The following is a 20,317-nucleotide window of genomic DNA, read 5'->3' as shown; positions in this document are numbered from 1 at the left end:
CTGATGTTTCTCCAGTCCTGTCATTGAAGTCTTTACCATGTCTTGGTGCCTTGCCTGCAATAAACCCCCGTTTTGGATTTCCGTCTGCCTGACGCTGGTTCCCCGCTCCCTGCTTGCTCGCCCTGCGCACGGTCATTACACTAGGGATGGTGAAAGGATCTAAACACAGAGGGAATGGGATGGCCAGCGCCACCTGCTGGCTAAACAAGGACATGACCAGAGCAAGACTGTACTGATCCTCACCCTAAGTCTTTGTTATTTAGTATTCAAATCACAAATAGGTCACTATAAAATAAAGGTAACTATTATTACACTGTGCATGATGTTCATGAAACAAAAACTGGCCATATTGAATATGTGATTGTAGTTGTCATCTTGGCATCAGTTATTTTTTGCCTGAAGCGCTCCTCTTCTTTTTACGTGAAGTGTTCTTTCAAGAATTGTGTTGCTAAATATTTATTATGAACATGTCGCATCTTGAAAGTAACTTGAAAGAAATCTTTCGCGATGGTTTTCCTAACCAAACGAAACAGCGTATGTTTATAAAGTGAAGAAGTTAAATATATACAAGTCACTGACCTTAAACTTCTTTAAACTGACAATGCAGTGAAATGTTCTCAATTCAAGTTTTTGGGGATTGTTTTATAGTCACCACCTTGTGAAGGCCGACAAAAAAAATCATTTACAAATAAAAATGGTGGGTCGTATTTCTTTGTCGTCTACAAATAGCTGTAGACAGCAAGTCTGTGGAGTGATTTCAGGACTGTGGCAACTCAGTAATCAGATGTGACAGCTCCTGTGAGCTCTACAGTGTCATAATTGACATTTTCTGAAAGTTAGCATAGCTTTCTGCGTGTAGGTTTCTGCACTGCTATTTGTTAAGGTGTCTCTCTGGGTAGAGTATAGTTAACACCAATTCAACCTGTCTGTTGCTTGATTGATTAACCAAATGTATGCATTTTTGGAGCTTGGCTATTGCGTCCCAGTTGATGGTGTATTTCTAGCCTCTCTCCAATGACTGGAAAATCCCCAAGCCACTTTGAATTTATGAGTTCAGGGCAAGCATCCAGGTTTGACTCTCTAACTGACATCCCCATGGAGATGTCATGGTGATTGATGACTGTGCCATCCGTGTCGACAACAAATCTCTGGATTTCCTGCCATTGAAGGGGGTGTGGTCTCAGAGTAGATTGGCGCAGTTCCAGGATGAATATCGGTGAATTCATGTCCATACAGAAGAAGCCTCAGATATCATATTTGGAATGCAGAGCACTGTGACTGGCAGATTAATGCAGATATAATTAGGCTGTAGAGAGTAGCATGATTCAGGACCTAGATTTGTATTAAAATTAAAAGTAAATTAAGTTTCTAGATGTGGCCTACTGCAGTATGTGTAGAACAAATCAGGCATGATTTATTGCTTTTATACAATCCCCTACTTCAAAGATGGGTCATGTGGATTATTGTAAGCATTGCAAGCTATGAACCTGTTGCAGCAAAAAATAATAGCATGGTATGCTATAATTATTTGAAACTACTGCAAGCAGGAGATAAAGAAGGTGAGGAATATGGAGTAGAAAGGAAAAATACCCATGGAGATCATCAGAGGCATATCGAAGGAGACAGCCAGGAAAATCTGTGTGGAACATTCTGCAGGTGTCGAGGAATAGATAGGCTATTCAGCAGCAGAGCAGTATCAGTCAGATCAGCACAGCGATGTTTTCAGGATGTGGCAACCATTAAAAGATCATAAAAATTAAATGATTTTCCGGGGACAAGGTTTTGGAGCAGTTAAGAATAATGACTCAATTGTCAATTCAGGTAATTTTGCTAGTCAGAAGAATGTTTAACTTTCCACATAATACTTAATTTTTCTTAATATTTGTATTAGATTTTACCTTTGACATGGTGTTAACATTCCATTTTAATAATTGTCCTTTAACTACATCAGTGTGTTTCTATTAGAGAACGTGTTGGAAATTTCTAGAATAAATAAATTGAAAAGAAAAGTGTGAATTACTAGTATGCGCTTGGTTCCCAGACAGTACACTACTCTATATTATACTCATACTGTTTCTACAGCCAATCAAATGTCTCGTGTGGGACATTTCTGCATGGATTCCTTTATCCTCCATCTACAGCTTAATTTTTTTCCCCACTTGAAGACCTTGGCTGTTTGGATGGCCACAACATTTCCCTTGTGCTATAGCACAGCCACTAGGTGAAACTAGCTCAATAGTCCATGCAGGCTGTGATATTTTACTTGGAAAAGAAACAGTATTTATTCTTGGTCCATTTCACTGATGCCATATTTTTTTGGTAAATGGGCCCAAACCTTTGTAAGGATCTCCTACATCTCCTGCCTCTTATTTAAATGTAAGAGAAGATGAATATGTTGAGTGAAACAGTGAGGAGACACAGGATTCCATGCACTTTCTCCCACATGTTAGATCTGAATGGGATGCTGCGAGCTTGGAGCCAGACACGGACACCAGGAGGGCTGTGGTTTTGATTCCCAAATGCACCATGCATTTATTGCACCTTAACATGCTGCCAATTTCCTCAAATGACAATGTGGGTTACAAACCTCCATCTACTTCTATACATTTGCATGAAGCCTGGAGCCTCTCCCCAGGAGCAGTATTTACCACCACTCCTTTGTGGCGCGCCCCCCCCCCCAGAGTTTGGGCCCCCCCTATTGGCTACAAATAGTCACTGCACTAAATATTAAATTACATGCTTTATTTGGAATATACTGAAGCAAGCGTGTTCTGCTAGCAAGCAAGCTAGCTACAATCTTCTTACTCTTCTCACTAGTAATTTGTGTAATTTTTTTAAACATGGGGGGTTACTTCTTCAGTGTGGCCCCAGAAACAGCAAACCTTCCCCCGCCTGGAATACATGCTGTTGGACACTTATGGATACTTCAGCTCACCTGTCCTCATCTTTGTGGGACTGCAGAAGCTCTGCACTCCAAACATCATCTCACCATCATATCAAATATATCACTATATTAATATATTAAGGGTTTCTTTGTGTTTATGCATATCAACACACCAAGAGCCAGAGAGCGACATAATTAAGATTAAAAATAAACACAAAACCATTCTTCAGTAAAAACCCATTTTACACCAAATGGAGGCCTACTCACACTTCACTAAAGCAAATATTTTGGCTTCAATATTTTGGCAATCATTCGAAGTAAACACGATAATTTTCCACACATTTTCTGTGTTTGACATGGGGAATAAAACCGATATTCATGTGTTAGGTGGCCACAAAACGCTTTTTCAACAACGGGGGATAACAATATACTGAAAGCACTAGCGGCGTCAGGAGCATTTTAAATGTGGGGGGATGCAAACGAATAATTATGAAATATGAGGGGGATACGTCCCCCTCAGATTTAATGGCGGCGACGCCCATGGCTGAAAGCGAAAGAAATACACTTTGCTGGAATCTAAGTATTATGCGCAATTACAAGCGGTATAGTGGTCTCTTGTGGCCAAAAGGTGTCAGGCTTAAGTATAAAGAAGAAAATTAGTGCTTTACTAACTTTTTCTCAGCTTGACTAACAGAAATATACTCCACGTAGCACCTTATACGTTCAATGTAAATGTTTGCGGTAGTTATCAAATTCGTGTTTCCCAAAAAACTATTGTTACAAAAATAAATATTTCTGAATGTTGATGATTGACTTATTAATTCTGGTTGTAAAGGTTAGAGCCTTTTGCTATCTTTTCCTTCTGTTGTCAACCTTGCCATTTCCAAGGATATTTAAGTCAACTGAATTTTGATAAGATTAAGTGTATTAAATGTAGCATTAATTAAAGGTGCCCCCTAAGCAATTTTGTTTTAATTATAATTAATTCGATGTCCTACATTCTACAGTCTTCCTGCATCATTAACTCCGTAATGGTCAAGGACAACTGCATATAAATTACGAAGATGCAAATTAAATCAATATGCTATATGCAGAATCCATTTCTACTTCCATGGTCCCAGTTTTCCTGGAAATAATTGGAACTTTCCTAATCTTCTTTATTTTTACTTTAAATTGAAGCCTACAAAAACTACTGTTATGGGGATTTTATTACTCGGTTTGCCGTTGAAATGTGGAAAAACCAAAGCCTACAATGAAAAACATGACCTGGAAATTCCATGAGAGAAAGTTGCATTTGGGTTCACGGCAATATTGATATTACCCTCGTGTGTGATTTAGGAAAGCAGACATTTTTAGCCCTGGATTTCTTAACAGGGAACACAGAGTCCTGGGAATGCCCGTTTTGCGGACTGTTCATTGAATGCATATGTGCGGCTGCGGTCGTGGAGCTCTCCCTCCTGGGCATGCGCGGTACATGTACAGGCGTTTAAAAGTTGGGGCAAAGATCTTTCAGCTTTAACTTAAGAATTCTTTCTTCGCAGACAACTTTTCGTGCCATTAGGCTGGACGATGATATCAGTGGTGCTGGCGACGGCGCTCGCCGGATTTGCGGCCGCCCTGGTCTTCCAGAGGATGTTTTACCCCTTCTTTTGGGATGATTTGATTTATTACCTAAAAGTTCGGCAAGTCGGACGACTGATGAGGTTAAGGATGAAGAATGGTGTTGTCACTTTCATCGACTGCTTTGTTCACCAGGCGAGGAAAATCCCCGATAAACCCTTCATCCATTATGAGGGTCAGGTTTTAACATATCGGGAGGTAGACATAAGAAGCAACAAAGTGGCACAGGTATTCAGGGAATATAGTGGCTTGAAAAAAGGAGACATCGTCGCGCTCCTGATGAACAATGAGCCCGATTTCATCTGCGTTTGGTTCGGACTTTCCAAGCTGGGCTGCGAGGTCGCATTTTTGAACTTTAACATCAAATCAAAGTCCACTCTTCATTGCTTCCAGAGCTGCGGTGCAAAAACTCTCATCGTAGGCGCAGGTATTGGAGACCATGTGCGTTGTTCTTCACACTGGCGTTAAGTGTCCTTGTCGCAACATTGTTGCATTGTCGTGAGCTGGAGCGGATCAGCGAAGCTGCAGCAGAGGCGTGCTACGTGCAGCTCTCTGGCTACATGCGGGGGTGTCTGTGGTGCGCACGCGCGGGTCTTTAAATTTGAAGCCGCGTGACATTACTTTGACATGTGTATGAACATGCGTGATGGCATAAGACAATTTCAAAAATGTGATAAGGATTCTGGGAAGTCTATGCGCAGATTGTTATTGACTGTTCTCTCGAATCTAGGGCTGTTTGTATTTTAAATAATAAGCTAACAGCTAAGTAGTAGACAAAATTAGTAATTATAATGTATCTATATCAGAGCTAACAGCAGAAAAGTAACTTGCAAAAAAACAAAGTACGAATTCTTATAAAATATCCATTGATACAAAATAACACGACTATACAGAATTCTATTGAATTTAATTACCATGCCACTTACATTTAATCAACACTGAACAATTTACGAAGCAAAATGTATTGTTTCTATAGATTTTGTCAAACTTCTTACATACGGCCTGGAGCTCATTTTAGTTTTGTTTAGTCTTTTATGTATTTTTTTAAGTAGCGCCAGTGAATGTGAAGCCATTAGTTGACACATTTTCCACTGGAAATTGATAATGTTTAAGAATCTAGCACAGTCCAGGAGCTTGATGTCAGTCTAGAAGTATAAAAAGTACATATACAAAACAATGAAGGATGATTTATTTTACACTGGAGGCACCAATAGTCTCGAGTAGGAAACGTATTTGAACTGATCAGCTGTATTGATTAGCTGTATTGAAGATGATTACCTACAGTGTCCGCACAATGCATATCTGATTGTGGGTCTGAATCTGTCACTTAATCTGCAGTGTTCCACGTGCATGACAAAATGACTACGTGCCATTAAGAAGATGTATCAGTTAAAGGGGCCTCAGTGTTAAAGGTGTTACGCAGGATCCATTTAGTCTATATATCGTGCAGTGCATGCATGCTATGAAATATCATATCTGGGAGCTCACGGTGCATTGTGGGATAGGTTGTGGCTTCAGGTGGTTTGTGGCTGCCGTTTCATCATGGTGTTTCTCTTGGCTGGGGATAATACTTGCTGGCACAAGCCTGGGTGCATTATTTTCCGTATCATGATTCTTAAACTTAACACAGTCCTGGATAAGCTTCCATTTCCCATGGCAAGTTTACTTTGGGATTCTGGCCAATGATATTAAAGCAGGATTTTGCGCATTGGTAAATAACTATACTGCATTTTGTATGGCCTGCTGAAAAATGCTGGGTGTGTATTCTTCACACTGCCCTAATCCTGCTATGCTTTAAATGGCTTTAATTATAAATGTCTATAAGCATTTTCTTTCCGAATGTATTCATTAAAAATATGTTAAGATTAAAACCACAAATTGCTGAAAACAGGGACAGAAAAAAATAAGGTAAAGCAGTTCATTCTGCAGTAGTCAGGTTTTTTTTTTTTTTTTTTTATAAATAAATGTATTCAGTGGCCACCAGGGGGAACCTCTTGCAGAAATGAAATGTGGCTTCTTCCGTTACTGAATTATTTATAAAAGCACCATGTAGCTGTGAAGTGTAAAAATTCAATTCAAAAATGCAACAGTAATAGAGTAATAAAAATACCACGAGAGCCTGAGCCAAAGGAGCTTAAAAATTATTTATATATCTATCTGTAGATTCTTACCTTGAATGTAACAATGTAGATATATTCAAAGACACAAGAAAAAATATGCAAGGATAAAACGCAAAAAAAGGCACGATTTGGAAATGTTTTAACTGATATTACATAAGTCTTGCAAAGTTTAACTCGTCATATTTTATTCTAGAAAGCAAGGGAGACAGTAATAATTATTGAAGCAACCCAGAGAGGAAGCCATGCCTAAGGCCTTTTGAGTCAGTGAGCAAAGCATCCTGGGAGATTCAGTCTGCCAAAGTCATTAGCATGAAAATATCTAAATGATGAATTTGCGAAGCAGTACCCTTTGACAGCCTTAGGGCTAATTTTGCGCCCTTTGATTGAAAAGCAGCATTGCAGGCAATTTGTTTATTAGAATTATTAAGATTAAATTATTAAGGAATAATAAGGGTGCAATATAGAATCATAAAAAACTAAGTCAACCCTGGACTGTTTATCCTTCCCGGCTGTATTCATGAAGCAAGCTTGGGGAAATTCTGTAGCTTTGACCTTGTGTATCTCAGTCCCTGTGGGACAGGAGCAGGAAGCAGCCATTGTGCACAGGCTGTCTGTCCTTTTCAGGCATGTAGGAAGAATATTGAGTTTGGAGAATCCGTCACATTGAATCAGGTCATGTTGAAACAGGCTTTTTTCTCACCTGTCTGTCTGGTTTTGTTTTAGCTGACTGGTCATGGCACAAAGAGGAAACGGATTTCTGAAAATCTCGTTGTGGCTGCGTACACTAATGTTTTAACAGAGTTCGACAATAAATTATTATGTGCTGTGTCCTGTCTTCCCCGCAGATTTGGTCATTTGCCTGGGTGAACTGCTGCCCTCCTTACAGAGCAGTGGGGTTGACTTGTGGGTTGCAGACACCTGCTCGCCTTGCCCGGGCGTGAACACCTTGCTGGACAAGCTGGAATGCGCTTCAGGCGAGCCACTTCCCGCAAAGGGCTTTCCTCCCGCTGACATCATGACCAACTTCCTGTTCATCTTTACCTCAGGAACTACAGGTATACAGTTTATGCTTTTTCTGGGTGGGGTTTAGGTAGGTGCTGTGATCTGCTGCAAGGGATCATTCAGTGAAAACTGTGGCTTTAAATTTGTTTTGGGGTTTTCTGGCCAGTAAAATATTTGCACTTACGAAAGTCAGCTTATACGTTTTTGTCCACTTGATGGATTTTGAATGAATGAATGAAACTTTGTTGTCATCAAACATTCAGTACAATGAAACAAACTGAAATCCAGGGTTAGGGGGTTATAAGTAACCAGAGCTGGCAAATGTTAAATTTGTCATTTTACTGACAAGCCTGTCTGTTACTGTCATGCCATATTTTTTGCTGACACTCTGTTATTACCTCTAAAATGTTTAAAATACTCCCCCTACAGTGCAGAACCCCTCCCTTGGTTGCTATGGTCATACATATTCACATTTGCTTTTTATTCAGTGCAATGGAAACTTTTGTTATCTTTAATTATTGTCTTCACAGTTATTAATTCAAGTTAAATGAATAACTGTCACTGTCCGTACAAGCAAGGAAACTAGCTATTCCTGACTGCCGTGTTCCTGCCCTTGTGATTCATTACTTGTTCCTTCTGTAGTTACTTAGTAGTTCCTTCACTAGTTCCTTCAGTAGGTGACAAAGGTTTACATAATTAACAGATATAGTAACAAATATAGTAACTGCTTGAGATAAAAGATGTGTCACAATTCGTTGATGATGGACGAGCATGTGATCGGTCTTTCACTTATGTTATTCCTTACTTGTTTCTTCAGTAGTTCTTTTGTTAGCTAATTCAGTATTTCGCGAAGGCTCAAATATAGTAATTGCTTGAGATAAAATCTGTCACGATTCGTTAATGAGGAAAGAATGTGAGATCAGTATGCAACTAGGACTTAGTTTGTGGTAAATGAATACATAAGTAATCATAATACTACATTATTTGTGCTCCTTCAAGTAAAGTGTTACCATTTAATTTTTTTATCATGCACTCCCTTCAGCGGTCAAACGCCACTGTGCTTGACGAGAGTGATGACATAGACCTATAGAAAATGCTTCACTTACTGAAAAGAGGGAATGCTGCATAGATTCAGCAATTTAAGCTACATGTTATGTGCCATAATATAACTTTCTTGGTATTCAGATATACACAAAGTCTTACAATGTTTTTGTAGGTTTTACACACAGTATTTTTTTTTACAGATTTACAGATAGGGTGAATTTAATACATTTTATTACCGACGTTCCATAAATTTACAAATGTTGGCAACCAAATAAGTGACCCTCCACTTCCTGCCTTTCTTATCCTGTGTTTGATGTCTAAGGATGGAATCAGGCTTTAATAACCACCAATGGATGGAATTTCTTTTGTACTGTATCTATGGTGTAAAAAGTTCCCATGGTAATTGGTGTCCATTTTCGGGACATTCGCCTCGCATCTATGTCCACTTAAATGTCACAATACGAAGAATAGCTGCAGTAGTTATGTGTTACAAGGTGGTAGATGTGTTGTACAGAACATACAGTGATTGGTGGAAACCAAAAGCACTGCAATAACTGGAGTGTCATGTATCTCCACAGTGTATGAACAGTAGGGTTGTAAAGGGGCGGAACATTTCTGGAAACTTTCCAGAAACATTCCATTCAATGGGAAGTTGAGCTGGGGAATTTTGGAAATATTCCAAGTTGGAAATTGAAATATTCCAATAGTAATATGTGGAAATCAGCATTTTGCAACCCTAATTAACACTGTGGACAGAAATGGCTTCTATTTACCCTGAAATACCTGCGCTTCTTTTCAGGCCTGCCCAAGGCGGTGCGTATCGGGCACCTCAAAGCTGTCATGTGCCAGTACTTTCTGAAGATATGCGGGGCCGTCGCCAGCGACAATGTGTACATCGTTCTCCCACTGTACCACATGTCGGCCTCCCTGCTGGGAATCGGCGGCTGCATCGAGCTGGGTAGGGGGCGCCGGTCGTGCGAGTAGCTCACATCCCACCACTCGTGTTGTTTTTGTTTGATCTGGTTAAGATGACCTTCCACCTGACAGCCATACAAATTAGGGTCCCTGGTAATGATCCTGGTGATCTAAAGCCTATAACTACAGCACACCTAGGAGAGGGATTCACATTTACATAATTAACAGACACCTTTATCCAAAGTAACATAGAATTGAGAAAGCAGGGTTTGCCAGCGTCTGGAGCAGTTGGAGTTAAGGGGCCTCACTGAAGGGCCCAACAGCTGTGCGGCACAACAACATGGATGGACCCTTGAAAAGTTCTACCAGTTGGACCACCTTCCTTCTCCGGACCAAAGATGCCATTTTCCACACTGACTGTCTTCCCCTTTCTCTCCCTCATGGTCGGGCCTACCCAGTGTGAAATCCCTCTGCTGAGAATGGGATTTGAAACGGCAACCTTCTGATCACAGGCACAGGGTCATAACTCACGAGACACACTCCACCCAAAAGAAAAGGGATGCCCATGACTCACATATATATATACTGTACATCAATAGCCAGCAGTTTTCAAACACCAATAAATCTAGTCATTGTAGCAATTGCCCAGGCAAACAGCATTTGGCCCATTTCATTCCAGAACCTTGTTTTTGCCTCAGGAGCCGCATGTGTTTTGAAAAAGAAGTTCTCTGCAAGCCAGTTTTGGAAGGACTGTCGGCAGTACCATGTGACTGTGTTTCAGTACATCGGGGAGCTCTGTCGCTATCTCGTTACCCAACCCAAGGTAAGTCGGCTCCTCGCGTTGGCGCCGCGCGGGAAGCTGCCCGCCCCCCCGTCATTAAGAGCTGTCAGTTAAAAATAAACAGTGAGACCTTCTAAGTGGCCATTAATGGCCCTTTTTCAGAGTGAATAATGGGGGCCACTCATGCGAGAGGCAGCTTTGGAAAAGCCTGGCAAATCAAGCAGTTTATTTAATCTCGCAATTAATTTAATATGGCGGGATTACAGATGGTTTCCACATGGTGCCCTTGTGCTATAGTCTTATAAAGGCCATTTGTTACAGCGCCACCATGTGGTTTGCTATAATGTAACTATTACAGTTAATGATAAATAAAGGCGAGGGTGAGTTTGTTGTTTCTGGGGTCCCACTCGAAAAGTAATTTCGAGACCCCGCCCCCAGACGTTTAAAAAATAAAATAAATAGCTAGTGAGTCAAGTCAGAGAATTGTTGCTAGCTAGCTGGTGAGCAAAAGCATGCTGCGTCAGCATCCCCTAGATAATGAATACATTTATTTAATTTTTAGCATAGTTACTATTGGCAAATGGCAGTAAACACTACTGCAGCAGAAAGGCGAAGCCTGTTTCACTGCTTAGTCTCACTGGATTTTAGTGTGAATCATCACGTCAAACTGGGGGGGGGGGGGGGGTAAAATCATGCCGTCTCACAGTTGCAGTGAATCATGGATCCGGGGGGTGGGCCTGTTGGCAGGGTGTTGAGGAGACAGCTCACAGCGTGCGACTCGCGATCGGGAGCGGACTGCGGCCGGATGTCTGGAAGGAGTTTGCCAGGCGTTTCGGGAAGATTCGCATTTACGAATCGTATGGCTTGACCGAGACCAGCATCGGCTTTGTCAACTACACCCGGGAGATCGGGCCCATTGGCCGCGCTGGATACTTCAACAAGGTCAGATCTTACCACAACATCGATGCGTTTTAACATCTAAATAGAATTATTTCATATAACCAGTTTGGAAATGTTGGATTTGAACCCTTTTCAGCTGATCAAATATGCCACTACTGCCAGTAAAGGGTATCAGTAGTTAACACTTGTTTTATTCGCTTTGATGTCATCCCATTAAACATATATGTCACGAGTGTTAATGAAGCATGCCAGTGGTCAAGAGGAAATCAAGCAACAATGTTGCCCATGGGGAGTTTTACTTAGACAAAAATGTTCTGAGGGCAGAATGAAAAATGACTGGTTCAGAGAGATAACCAATCAGGTTGTAGAGGACCAACTTCCTCGACAATCCATTTGGTTAGTTCTCTTAACCAATCATTTGTCCTTCTGCCCTCCCATGAGCATCAATGTCTCCTGCACCTTACTTTGAACTCTAATCGCGCAATTTTAAAACAGATGTTATTTGTTCTTGTCTTTAATGTCTTATTATTGTGTCATATAGCACCAAAGAACCTACTGTCATATTTCTTTCTGTGTTGTGCAAAATACACTGAAATTGATTTGGACTTTCATGACATTTATTTTACAGAGGAATTTGCCCTTTGAATTCCTGAAATATGACCCTTTGACGTACGAGCCGATCCGAACAGACATGGGGCGCTGCGTGAGAGCTAATAAAGGTTAGGTCTATGACACTCAAATCCATTTTTTCGATGTTTGCCATTGTTGGTTCTGTCCATGCACCTTCAAAACGGTGTTCTGTTGGGTTTTGAAGGAGAGACGGGCATTTTGGTCGCCCCCTTGTCGGCCACCAACCCCTTCCTGGGCTATGCGGGCAGCGAGACGCAGTCAGAGAAGAAGCGACTCCGGCATGTCTTCCAGGAGGGCGACCTCTATTTCAACACTGGGGACCTCATGGTCCAGGACCACTGGGATTTTGTGTATTTCCAGGATCGGATAGGAGACACCTTCAGGTACCACAATCAAACTTATGTAACCCTCCTTTGTTTTTTCAACTTTTGTGAAAGGAAATTGTAAAGGATTGGGTTGAACAGGGTCAGTAGTTGAACAAACTTTTAATAGACTTCAGCAACTATCCCCAGTTACAAGTGCCTCCACTTCAGCTTGCTTAAGGCCCCTAGCAACAACTCTGATGCGTATGAAACACAGTACACCAAAAGCACACAGATTAATGAGTAAATAGGTGCCAGATTTGATTCAAATTGTCTCCAGTCTACTTGGCTGATATTTATTGAGTTTTAGGGGAAAGGCTTCCATGAATGTTCTTTAACTCCATGCACTGCTTACCGACCAATTCTGCAGTGGGAATATATTTCTACGATGGGTCATTTTGATGTTCCTTGTTTCTGGTCTTCCAATCAGCGTGTTTGCTAGGTCCAGTGAAGTCTCGAGGGGAACACCGGTCCCTTATCCTCAAGACCACAGTGTGTGAGCCACCTTTTTGTTGGAGCAGAAGCTGGGACCCATTCAGACAGGGGGACAAGGGGGGAGGGTATCTATGAAAGCCTCCGCGGGAAGAAAGGAGACCATTTCCCATTCACAGCAGCCCGGGTGACGCGGGACCTGCTCCGGTGACGGCCTGTCAGTGACAATGCAAGCGCTTCAATGGCGAGCTAATGTGCTCACGGCAGAGCCGGACACATGTATGTGAGGGCCGGGCGGGAAAGGCCGAGCGCGACTGAAAGCCGTTGCCACGGAGGGGAGCGTAGCCAATGGGGCTTTCCATTGAGGGTGTGCCAGCAGGTCAAACGCTTGTGCACCGGGAGATGTCTGACAGTGGCCAGGGTCATAATACAGACAGTGTGCAGGCAGTAAGTACTTCATTACTGCTGTGTAGCACCACACTGTGGCCTTTGGAAGACGCACGGCTCAGCTCGCCATATTTTCCCACCTGGCATTTGTAACATTGAATTAAACACGGGAAGAAATACATTTACATTTTCATTTATTTTTGTTAAGTGGATGCTTGAGTCCAAAGCACTGTGCAAGTGAGGTGATTAGCACAAGGTGCCATCAAGGAGCCGACTAGATATAAGTGCAGCTAGGCCGAGCATCTAGTGAACGTCCAGGCACAAGTGTAAGCAGTATTGGGGTAGGAGCTACACAACGACATACAGACAAAACAATAATCTAAGAAGACAACTATTCAGATCAGCAGAAAGTGAAGAATTAAGAACATTCAGGGAACAGGTGGCTCTTGAGCTGTTTCTTGATAGAATCTGATTCTAACTGTGTTTCTCAGTCCAGTACTCAGGGAGCCCCAGTCGGTCCATGTTTTTGCTCCCTCCCAAATCCCTGCCAGACAGTCCACATTTTTGCTCCCTGGGACTGTCTGGAAGTCCCCAAGGATCGGGTTGAGAAATACTGAAATAAGACGTATGCGTTCCCTTCAGATTGCTTCTCTTTTAAGGGTTTAAATTACAGTGAGCCTTAAAATACAAAATCAGCAATTTAAAAGACCTAGGAGGAAGGAAGGACAGTAACCCCTTCAAATTCGCAAACTCAACATTGTGGTTTTAGTTAGTTGCAAGTTGGCTGTGGACAATTAAATGGGAATAGGTTTGGCGCTTATTGAAAGACCGCAGAAACTTGCAGACGATGCTTAAGCCAAAACCAATACTGAAAATGATTGGGATCATATAAAATCACATGATATATGTGCATCATATTAATGATACACATTTGTTAGTGTAAGTGCATACTAGGCCTATATCTTTAGTATTAAATGGTTTGTCTTGGGCAAACCATGCATTTTTGTCTCATCAGTTAGCTACATTCACGCGTTAGCTGCCTTTGCCACTGTGGAATCTTGCATTTCTCGCAGTAGCTCTTAAACTTTTCAGTGCCATTAATATAGCATTTTTAATAATGGGTCCAAAACTTAGTGCTCCCAGTGCATACAGTAGTAACTTTGTACATACAAGGGCATAACTTACGGTACTGAGTCTTAGGCACTCAAAAGAAATGTTTAACGCTATTTATCTGGGTAGTAAGTACACATTTTCTTAGAACAAAAAAATATAATTTACATAAGAACATATGAAAATTACGAGTAACAAAATAAAAACTAGTAAAAATGTCTTCTGTTCTCCAAAAGGTTACTGATATCTACTTATAGCTAGATGAACACCACTTCAGTTCCCAAACTTCTCCTCAGTGGCACCCAAGCCATTCTATGTATTTATGAAATTTCACCACCAGCTTGTTTAATTGATTAACTTAATTAGTTAACAAAGTGAACAAGATATTGAATAGATATATGAGGTGGGCTAGTGGTCAGGTCACAAAACACACGGGTGTGTTGTATGGTTGCTGGAAATAACAGGGTTATTTTAGCAGAGGTTTTGAAATGGCTGAGCTGACACACTTTGCTAGGCGTAACAGCATAGTTTTACACCAACATGACAGTTATTTAAACATTTTTTTTTTGGCTGCCTAAAACTTTTGCACAGTACTGTAGATGTTTGTGTATTATGCAAAAAGGTCTAGATAGGAAATGACAAGGCAATTTAACATGCAAGGTGTACAGTACTGTTTGTTTAAAAGTTGGCAACAAATAGACTTATGTTATTGTTCAGGATAGCAGACTGTTATGGTTTGAGATTGGGGGGGGGGCCAAGTATGATTCCTGAATTGTCGTGTTCGCGGGGATCTTCCACCTCTAACCCTTGCTCATGTGAAGGCATTACTGTATTACTTCGCATTTTTGTTTATGTATCAGACGCTTTTATCCAAAGCAGCACCCTTTCTTGTAAGAATAATTGGGTCAAAACAGATTTTGAACAACTGAGGGTTAAGGGCCTTGCTCAGGGGCCCAACAATGGAAAAACAGTGAAAGCACTCTTTCGATGCTGGGATTCGAACCAGCAACCTTCCGGTTACATTATGAATGTTACAGCCTTTGGTGATGTGTCGTTTCCTTCCATACAGGGACATGTATACAATGGCAGCACCAGGTTTTGGCTCATGAGTCTTAAGTCCTGAATGTTTTTTAGACATGTTTTGTTTGTTATATGTTTAATATATAATGTGTTTTTTTGTGTAGATTCAAAGCCGCAATGGAGACGGAACTAATGTATTAATGAGGAAAAGACAGACAAAATTTTATCCTTTTTGAATCTTGAATTCTGACTCATCGGCATGGTTCTGGGTTAAGCCTCAGAACCTTCCCTTCCCTTTGTTCACATTTCCATTTCCTTCATCAGTAAACCCAGTGGATTGTGAGGGTTCGGTGTTTCCCTGACAACCAGGTGTTTGCTTTTCATGCTCGTCTGAGCAGCTGGTGTCCTGCTGAATAACTCCACAATCGCAACAGTATCCGTTTACACAATCCAGCTCCCAAACAAGGGATTGATCTTTGAACACCCATGTAACTATCCCATGACATCCAAACTGTTCGGACATGTGAGTCCGTTATCCTGGAGCCTGCATTAATACCCATCCAACACCCCCAAAAATTTGCTGTATTTAAGAAGCGAGCAGGGAATGACCTACCTGCCTACTGTCAATGTGATTATGCCTAACAGAGTTTATTGCAGTTCCTTGCACAGTCCTTTGTTTCATATGCAAACCAGTAGTGCCATCTAGTGTTCAGTTTGTGACCTGTTCTTAGAAACACAGTCGGGAATGGGAAAACCGGCCTTCCTCCGCGGTCTCGGTGATGTACGTTCTCTGCTCCAACGAAGCTTTGAAAAACCCATTCGCGACTGGGCCACACAAGCTATTCAAATACAAAACGGAGAGAGGATTTTCAAAAGTCATTACCTCACTCAAGAAATGAAATAAGATACAAAAAAATATACTGTTTTATTTAATGCTAATCCCAGAGATTGTCAGATCCGATTTGATTGATCTCTTATTGTACACAAATGTGACATAAATGCCCCAAAAATACTATATAACTGTAGAGGATGATGCCGTAAAATGGGAAAATGCTTTAGCTTTCTGAGTCCCTTATGATAACAGCAACTGCTAAGAAGAAAAATGATATAGATCATGTATTTTTAGGGATTGTATTGAATTGGAGCTAAACGCTCAACATTCCTATTGACTGTATGGATGGTCATCAAGTTCAGGACGTAGCCTGTGTTACCTCGGATAGGCTGTAGGCTTATTCTGTCTGACTAGGATAACAGATGGATGGATGGATGGATGGATGTATTGATGGTTGTTTTACTTTGCTTTCAGGTGGAAGGGAGAGAACGTGGCTACGACAGAGGTGTCGGAGGTCCTGGGTGACGTGGATTTCTTGCAGGAAGCAAACGTGTACGGCGTGACTATTCCAGGTGACCACAGTCATTACGAATTTTGTCATTCGGTGGAAAAACGTGCTACAGCAATGGATTAAAGGAACTTTTTAGCCAGAGAATAAACCACAGAAGTGTTAATTGTAAAGTCTGTGTTTTCCCCTTTCCTTCATTGCTTGTTTTGGTTGCCAGTCTCAAGTTGTGTTTTGTACTCTGGTAACTGTGACATCTGCCTGTGAATTCATCCTCCATCAATACGAGCCACGCTGAAGACTGTTTGCCTCACAGCATCTCACGAAGAGGCTAGAAGTAACTAGTACATTTAAGCATTTAAAATGGCTGTAGGGGCTATACGACATTTCGCATGGAAGATCAGCACTTGCCTTACATGATTTTACGCTAAATCAGACACAATAAAATCGTTCCCTTGTAGCCGGTTAGCTATAGCTAGCAGGATTACGCGGTATAGCTTGAGCCAAGCAAAACCTGTTATGATGTTCTTTCCTGGGGCCCAGGATACGAAGGCAGAGCTGGAATGGCAGCGGTTGTCTTAAAATCCGACCAGTCGCTGGATGGGAAGAAGCTATACAGTCACTTGTCGGAAAGGCTGCCGGCATACGCCTGGCCGCGGTTTCTGCGGGTTCAGGTAAGCGTGTTGTCGGGGGGGGGGGGCATCATAGTCCCATAAAACGCAAACCAGGCTATTTCTCTGCTGAAGAAAAAGATACTTTTAGAGAAATTTTGACTCTTCAAAACTCAAGACTCGTAATGGAAGGCCAAACATCAAACCACACTGTGGTCTTTGATGACACTTTTCTGCTTTCTGCAGATCCATAGTATCTATTCACATAACAATACAGTGACCGGTTATGCTATCTGTCTATTATTTCTCAATAGACAGGGATGAATTTCATAATGCTATTTTTGTACCAGTCTGATAGAATAGGTACATCATTCCAGTTACTAAACCATGGCCATATATTCCATCAGATGGCAAACATTCGGCTCATCTTTTCTTCTCCCCCAAACATCTGGGAGACATCTGTGCATCCCTCGTTGCAGTTGTAGCGGACGAAATGAAGGAGACTAGGCTAATGCCGGCTGGAGCGTCCGGCTATGGAGAGCAGAATGTCAGTGCTTCTTGCTCGCCAAGTATTCGCGCTTCTATTTAGGAAGGAGCTTGACGAAAACCGGAGCGATTCGAGCCAGATGTCTGACTTGGTGTTTCAGAGTTGTTAGGGGTCTGTGTGGTTAATGGTAAGAGGCACGCAACCCAGGCCGCTCAGCTCTGTGTCCTGACCCACATGAACTAATAGCAGCCTGACTAAGCTGTGTTTTAATCTTCAAAATAAAGACTGATGCTCTTGGTCGATGTTCATAGTGTGTGAGATCAAGAGTATTTATCTCCAGTGCTGAACCAAAGTCTATTAGCAGGGGGCACTGTACTGTTAGCTCATATTTTTCCAACTTTTTTGATGGGGAAAATTAAAACGTTCCCCCTGTTTTCCCTCTGCTCCTCAGGTATCCCTGGATGTGACAGAAACGTTTAAACAACAGAAAGCAAAACTGGTCCAAGAGGGTTTCTCTCCATCCATCGTTCAGAAGCCCCTGTATTTCCTGGACACGTCCAAAAAAGATTACATTCCTCTCACCGAGACCGTGTATGACAGCATCATAAGTGGAAAAATAAGACTGTAAAACAAGCTGTAAAAGAATATAGCTAAAAAAAACAGGGATCCATTTATGAATGAGTAACTTTCTCAACTTATAATTGATTTTGATAATAATTATATAAGATATTGTCTTATATAAATTGAATTTAGCAACTGAATGACTTTCCTAGTAAATAAAATTAGCTTATAGAAATTGGTTTTCTTTTTTTAATGGATTTTATCTCAGCATGCATTTGAGTTGCTCTAGCACTTTTTAAGTTTATAATTATATTGTTACTAACAGTCCCAACTTGTGCTGCAGATGAACGGATTGGTGTTTCTCCATCTCATTTTCGGTGAAAGACAACAGATCACATGTAATTCAGGGACCTTTGTAACTCAGAGAGGCAGACGTCTCTTCCAGCAGATCTTTAAGCCGCTGACATATTGTAGAGACGTGTTCACATATAGATAGGATATATACTATACACACACATGTGAAATGCGTCAGTTGGAGAAGCATTTCACTACATTCCATCAAATCTTCCGCGTGAAGTATAGCTTAGCAGGGAACGCCGAGCTGGAATTCGTTTGGTGGATGATTTGTCTGAGTTTTTTTTTTTCCTGGGGCTGCATGTGTATCTGCTTTAGGCTCAACTAAAAACCTTATATTTTAACTCTTTAGTATGTCTCCATTCACACTACTTGCAAGTTTTTAAATGACTGTTAAAAAAAAACGTTTAAATTCTGGTGAAATAGTTGTAATTCATCTAAATTTTGTAAACTTGGTTACGCATTTTTCCACCTGTATTTTGCTAAATAAAGGACAGTACAAGAAGTACGATTATGAATTTCTTGACCACTGTTTTGATGCCTCCTTTTTAAATACAAGCCATTTGTGACCTATTTATCTAATAGCATATCTCAAAACAGAATTGTGAAACATGTTGTTCCTGTTTTACTTGGTCACTAAGCTTAATGTGTCCTTTTACTGCTGTGATCTTTTTTGAAAACCAGAACAAAAAACAGTCTTAGTTTACTTACATAAATGTGTTCACTAAAAATGTTTATTGTTCACTGTGACCCTTCAAGTCCTCACATAGATGTAGTTGTATACTTGGGTGAACTGCACTTATGTTTGACCTCAGTCACCTTTTTCTTATAGACTCACATGACCTCCACAGGGCACTAGAGGATCATGGGAGTTTGGTTCTGCATACACCCAAGTTCCCTGTTCAAGGCACCCTGTGCCACGTACCCTTAACATCTCAAGAAGTCTGCTCCCTTCCATCATAGACAGAGTCGGCCGCGGTAGGGTAACGTGTTTATTTAAATCCACAGCATGTTAACTTTGATGCTGTGTTTTGCATATGGAGACAACGATGATTTTTAGGAAGTTTAGCCATCTTCTGAGGGTATAGGTGCAATAGGGGTGATGAGAATCTCCATGTGCCGCTGTGGCAGTCTAGCAGTCGTGGTCTGTTCAGGGACCCCCTCGAGCGTCATTTATATCTCATGCTCACCTCATGCAGTAGCATTTGCACCAGTCAGTTGCTCTAAATTTACAGACTGTGGTGTGCTGAGTGCGTTCTGTTGGCTCCAGTCAGTAAGTTACCAGGCAGATATTCTCCCCAGAGACCTGAGTCAAAAGCAATTACTGTGACACTGCATAAGTTCTGTGAAATATAATTACAGTTTGCAAATCTTCTCTTGGTAGAATATATTCTGTGTGTATATATATATACACTAACGAAATCTAATCCAATGATTATGAGATCCACTAGGTGCCAGTGAAACGGTATCTTTTCCATTGTCGCGATGTACAGCTGAGGAATCTCCAACAGAGAGGAAGAATGTTGTGCAAACATTTTATTTTTTCCTTCATATGTGGTGCCAAGCTGGAGGAGCTGGTATTAAGTGATGCCCTTCTACATGAATGAAGATCACATATCTTTGCCAAAGAATTACTACTTTGGGACTACAGTGATCCTGACTTTTCAAAGCCAAATCCAGACCTCCGTAGCTCACTGCAGCTACTCATCCCAAAGGACAGAGATGATTCTTTCGCACACAGCTCACCTACGGGGTCGTCG

At 41.3% G+C, this 20,317-nt stretch overlaps 1 protein-coding gene across 1 annotated transcript; it reads left to right on the top strand.

Annotated features, from left to right (window-relative positions):
- Window positions 1-4,272: 4,272 nt before the first annotated feature.
- On the top strand, window positions 4,273-19,083 carry LOC125745655 (long-chain fatty acid transport protein 6). The gene is made up of 10 exons (XM_049018693.1): window positions 4,273-4,931; window positions 7,470-7,679; window positions 9,470-9,628; window positions 10,284-10,408; window positions 11,114-11,308; window positions 11,895-11,985; window positions 12,081-12,279; window positions 16,514-16,611; window positions 17,088-17,218; window positions 18,094-19,083. Exons 1-10 carry the CDS (start codon window positions 4,454-4,456, stop codon window positions 18,268-18,270), a joined length of 1,863 nt encoding a protein of 620 aa, XP_048874650.1. The 5' UTR covers window positions 4,273-4,453; the 3' UTR covers window positions 18,271-19,083.
- Window positions 19,084-20,317: the final 1,234 nt, after the last annotated feature.

Source organism: Brienomyrus brachyistius, chromosome 7, assembly GCF_023856365.1.
Source record: "Brienomyrus brachyistius isolate T26 chromosome 7, BBRACH_0.4, whole genome shotgun sequence".
In the NCBI taxonomy this organism is placed as follows: domain Eukaryota; kingdom Metazoa; phylum Chordata; class Actinopteri; order Osteoglossiformes; family Mormyridae; genus Brienomyrus; species Brienomyrus brachyistius.
The sequence above is the reverse complement of the archived record's forward strand: the minus strand, read 5'-3'. Positions and strand labels throughout refer to the sequence as shown.

Excerpts from the sequence above, each read along its gene's own strand:
- LOC125745655 (XM_049018693.1), top strand. The coding sequence starts at position 4,454 with ATGATATCAGTGGTGCTGGCGACGGCGCTCGCCGGATTTGCGGCCGCC. Across the intron at positions 12,280-16,513 it reads CGGATAGGAGACACCTTCAG|GTGGAAGGGAGAGAACGTGG; the intron begins GTACCACAATCA and ends CTTTGCTTTCAG. Across the intron at positions 17,219-18,093 it reads CGCGGTTTCTGCGGGTTCAG|GTATCCCTGGATGTGACAGA; the intron begins GTAAGCGTGTTG and ends TCTGCTCCTCAG.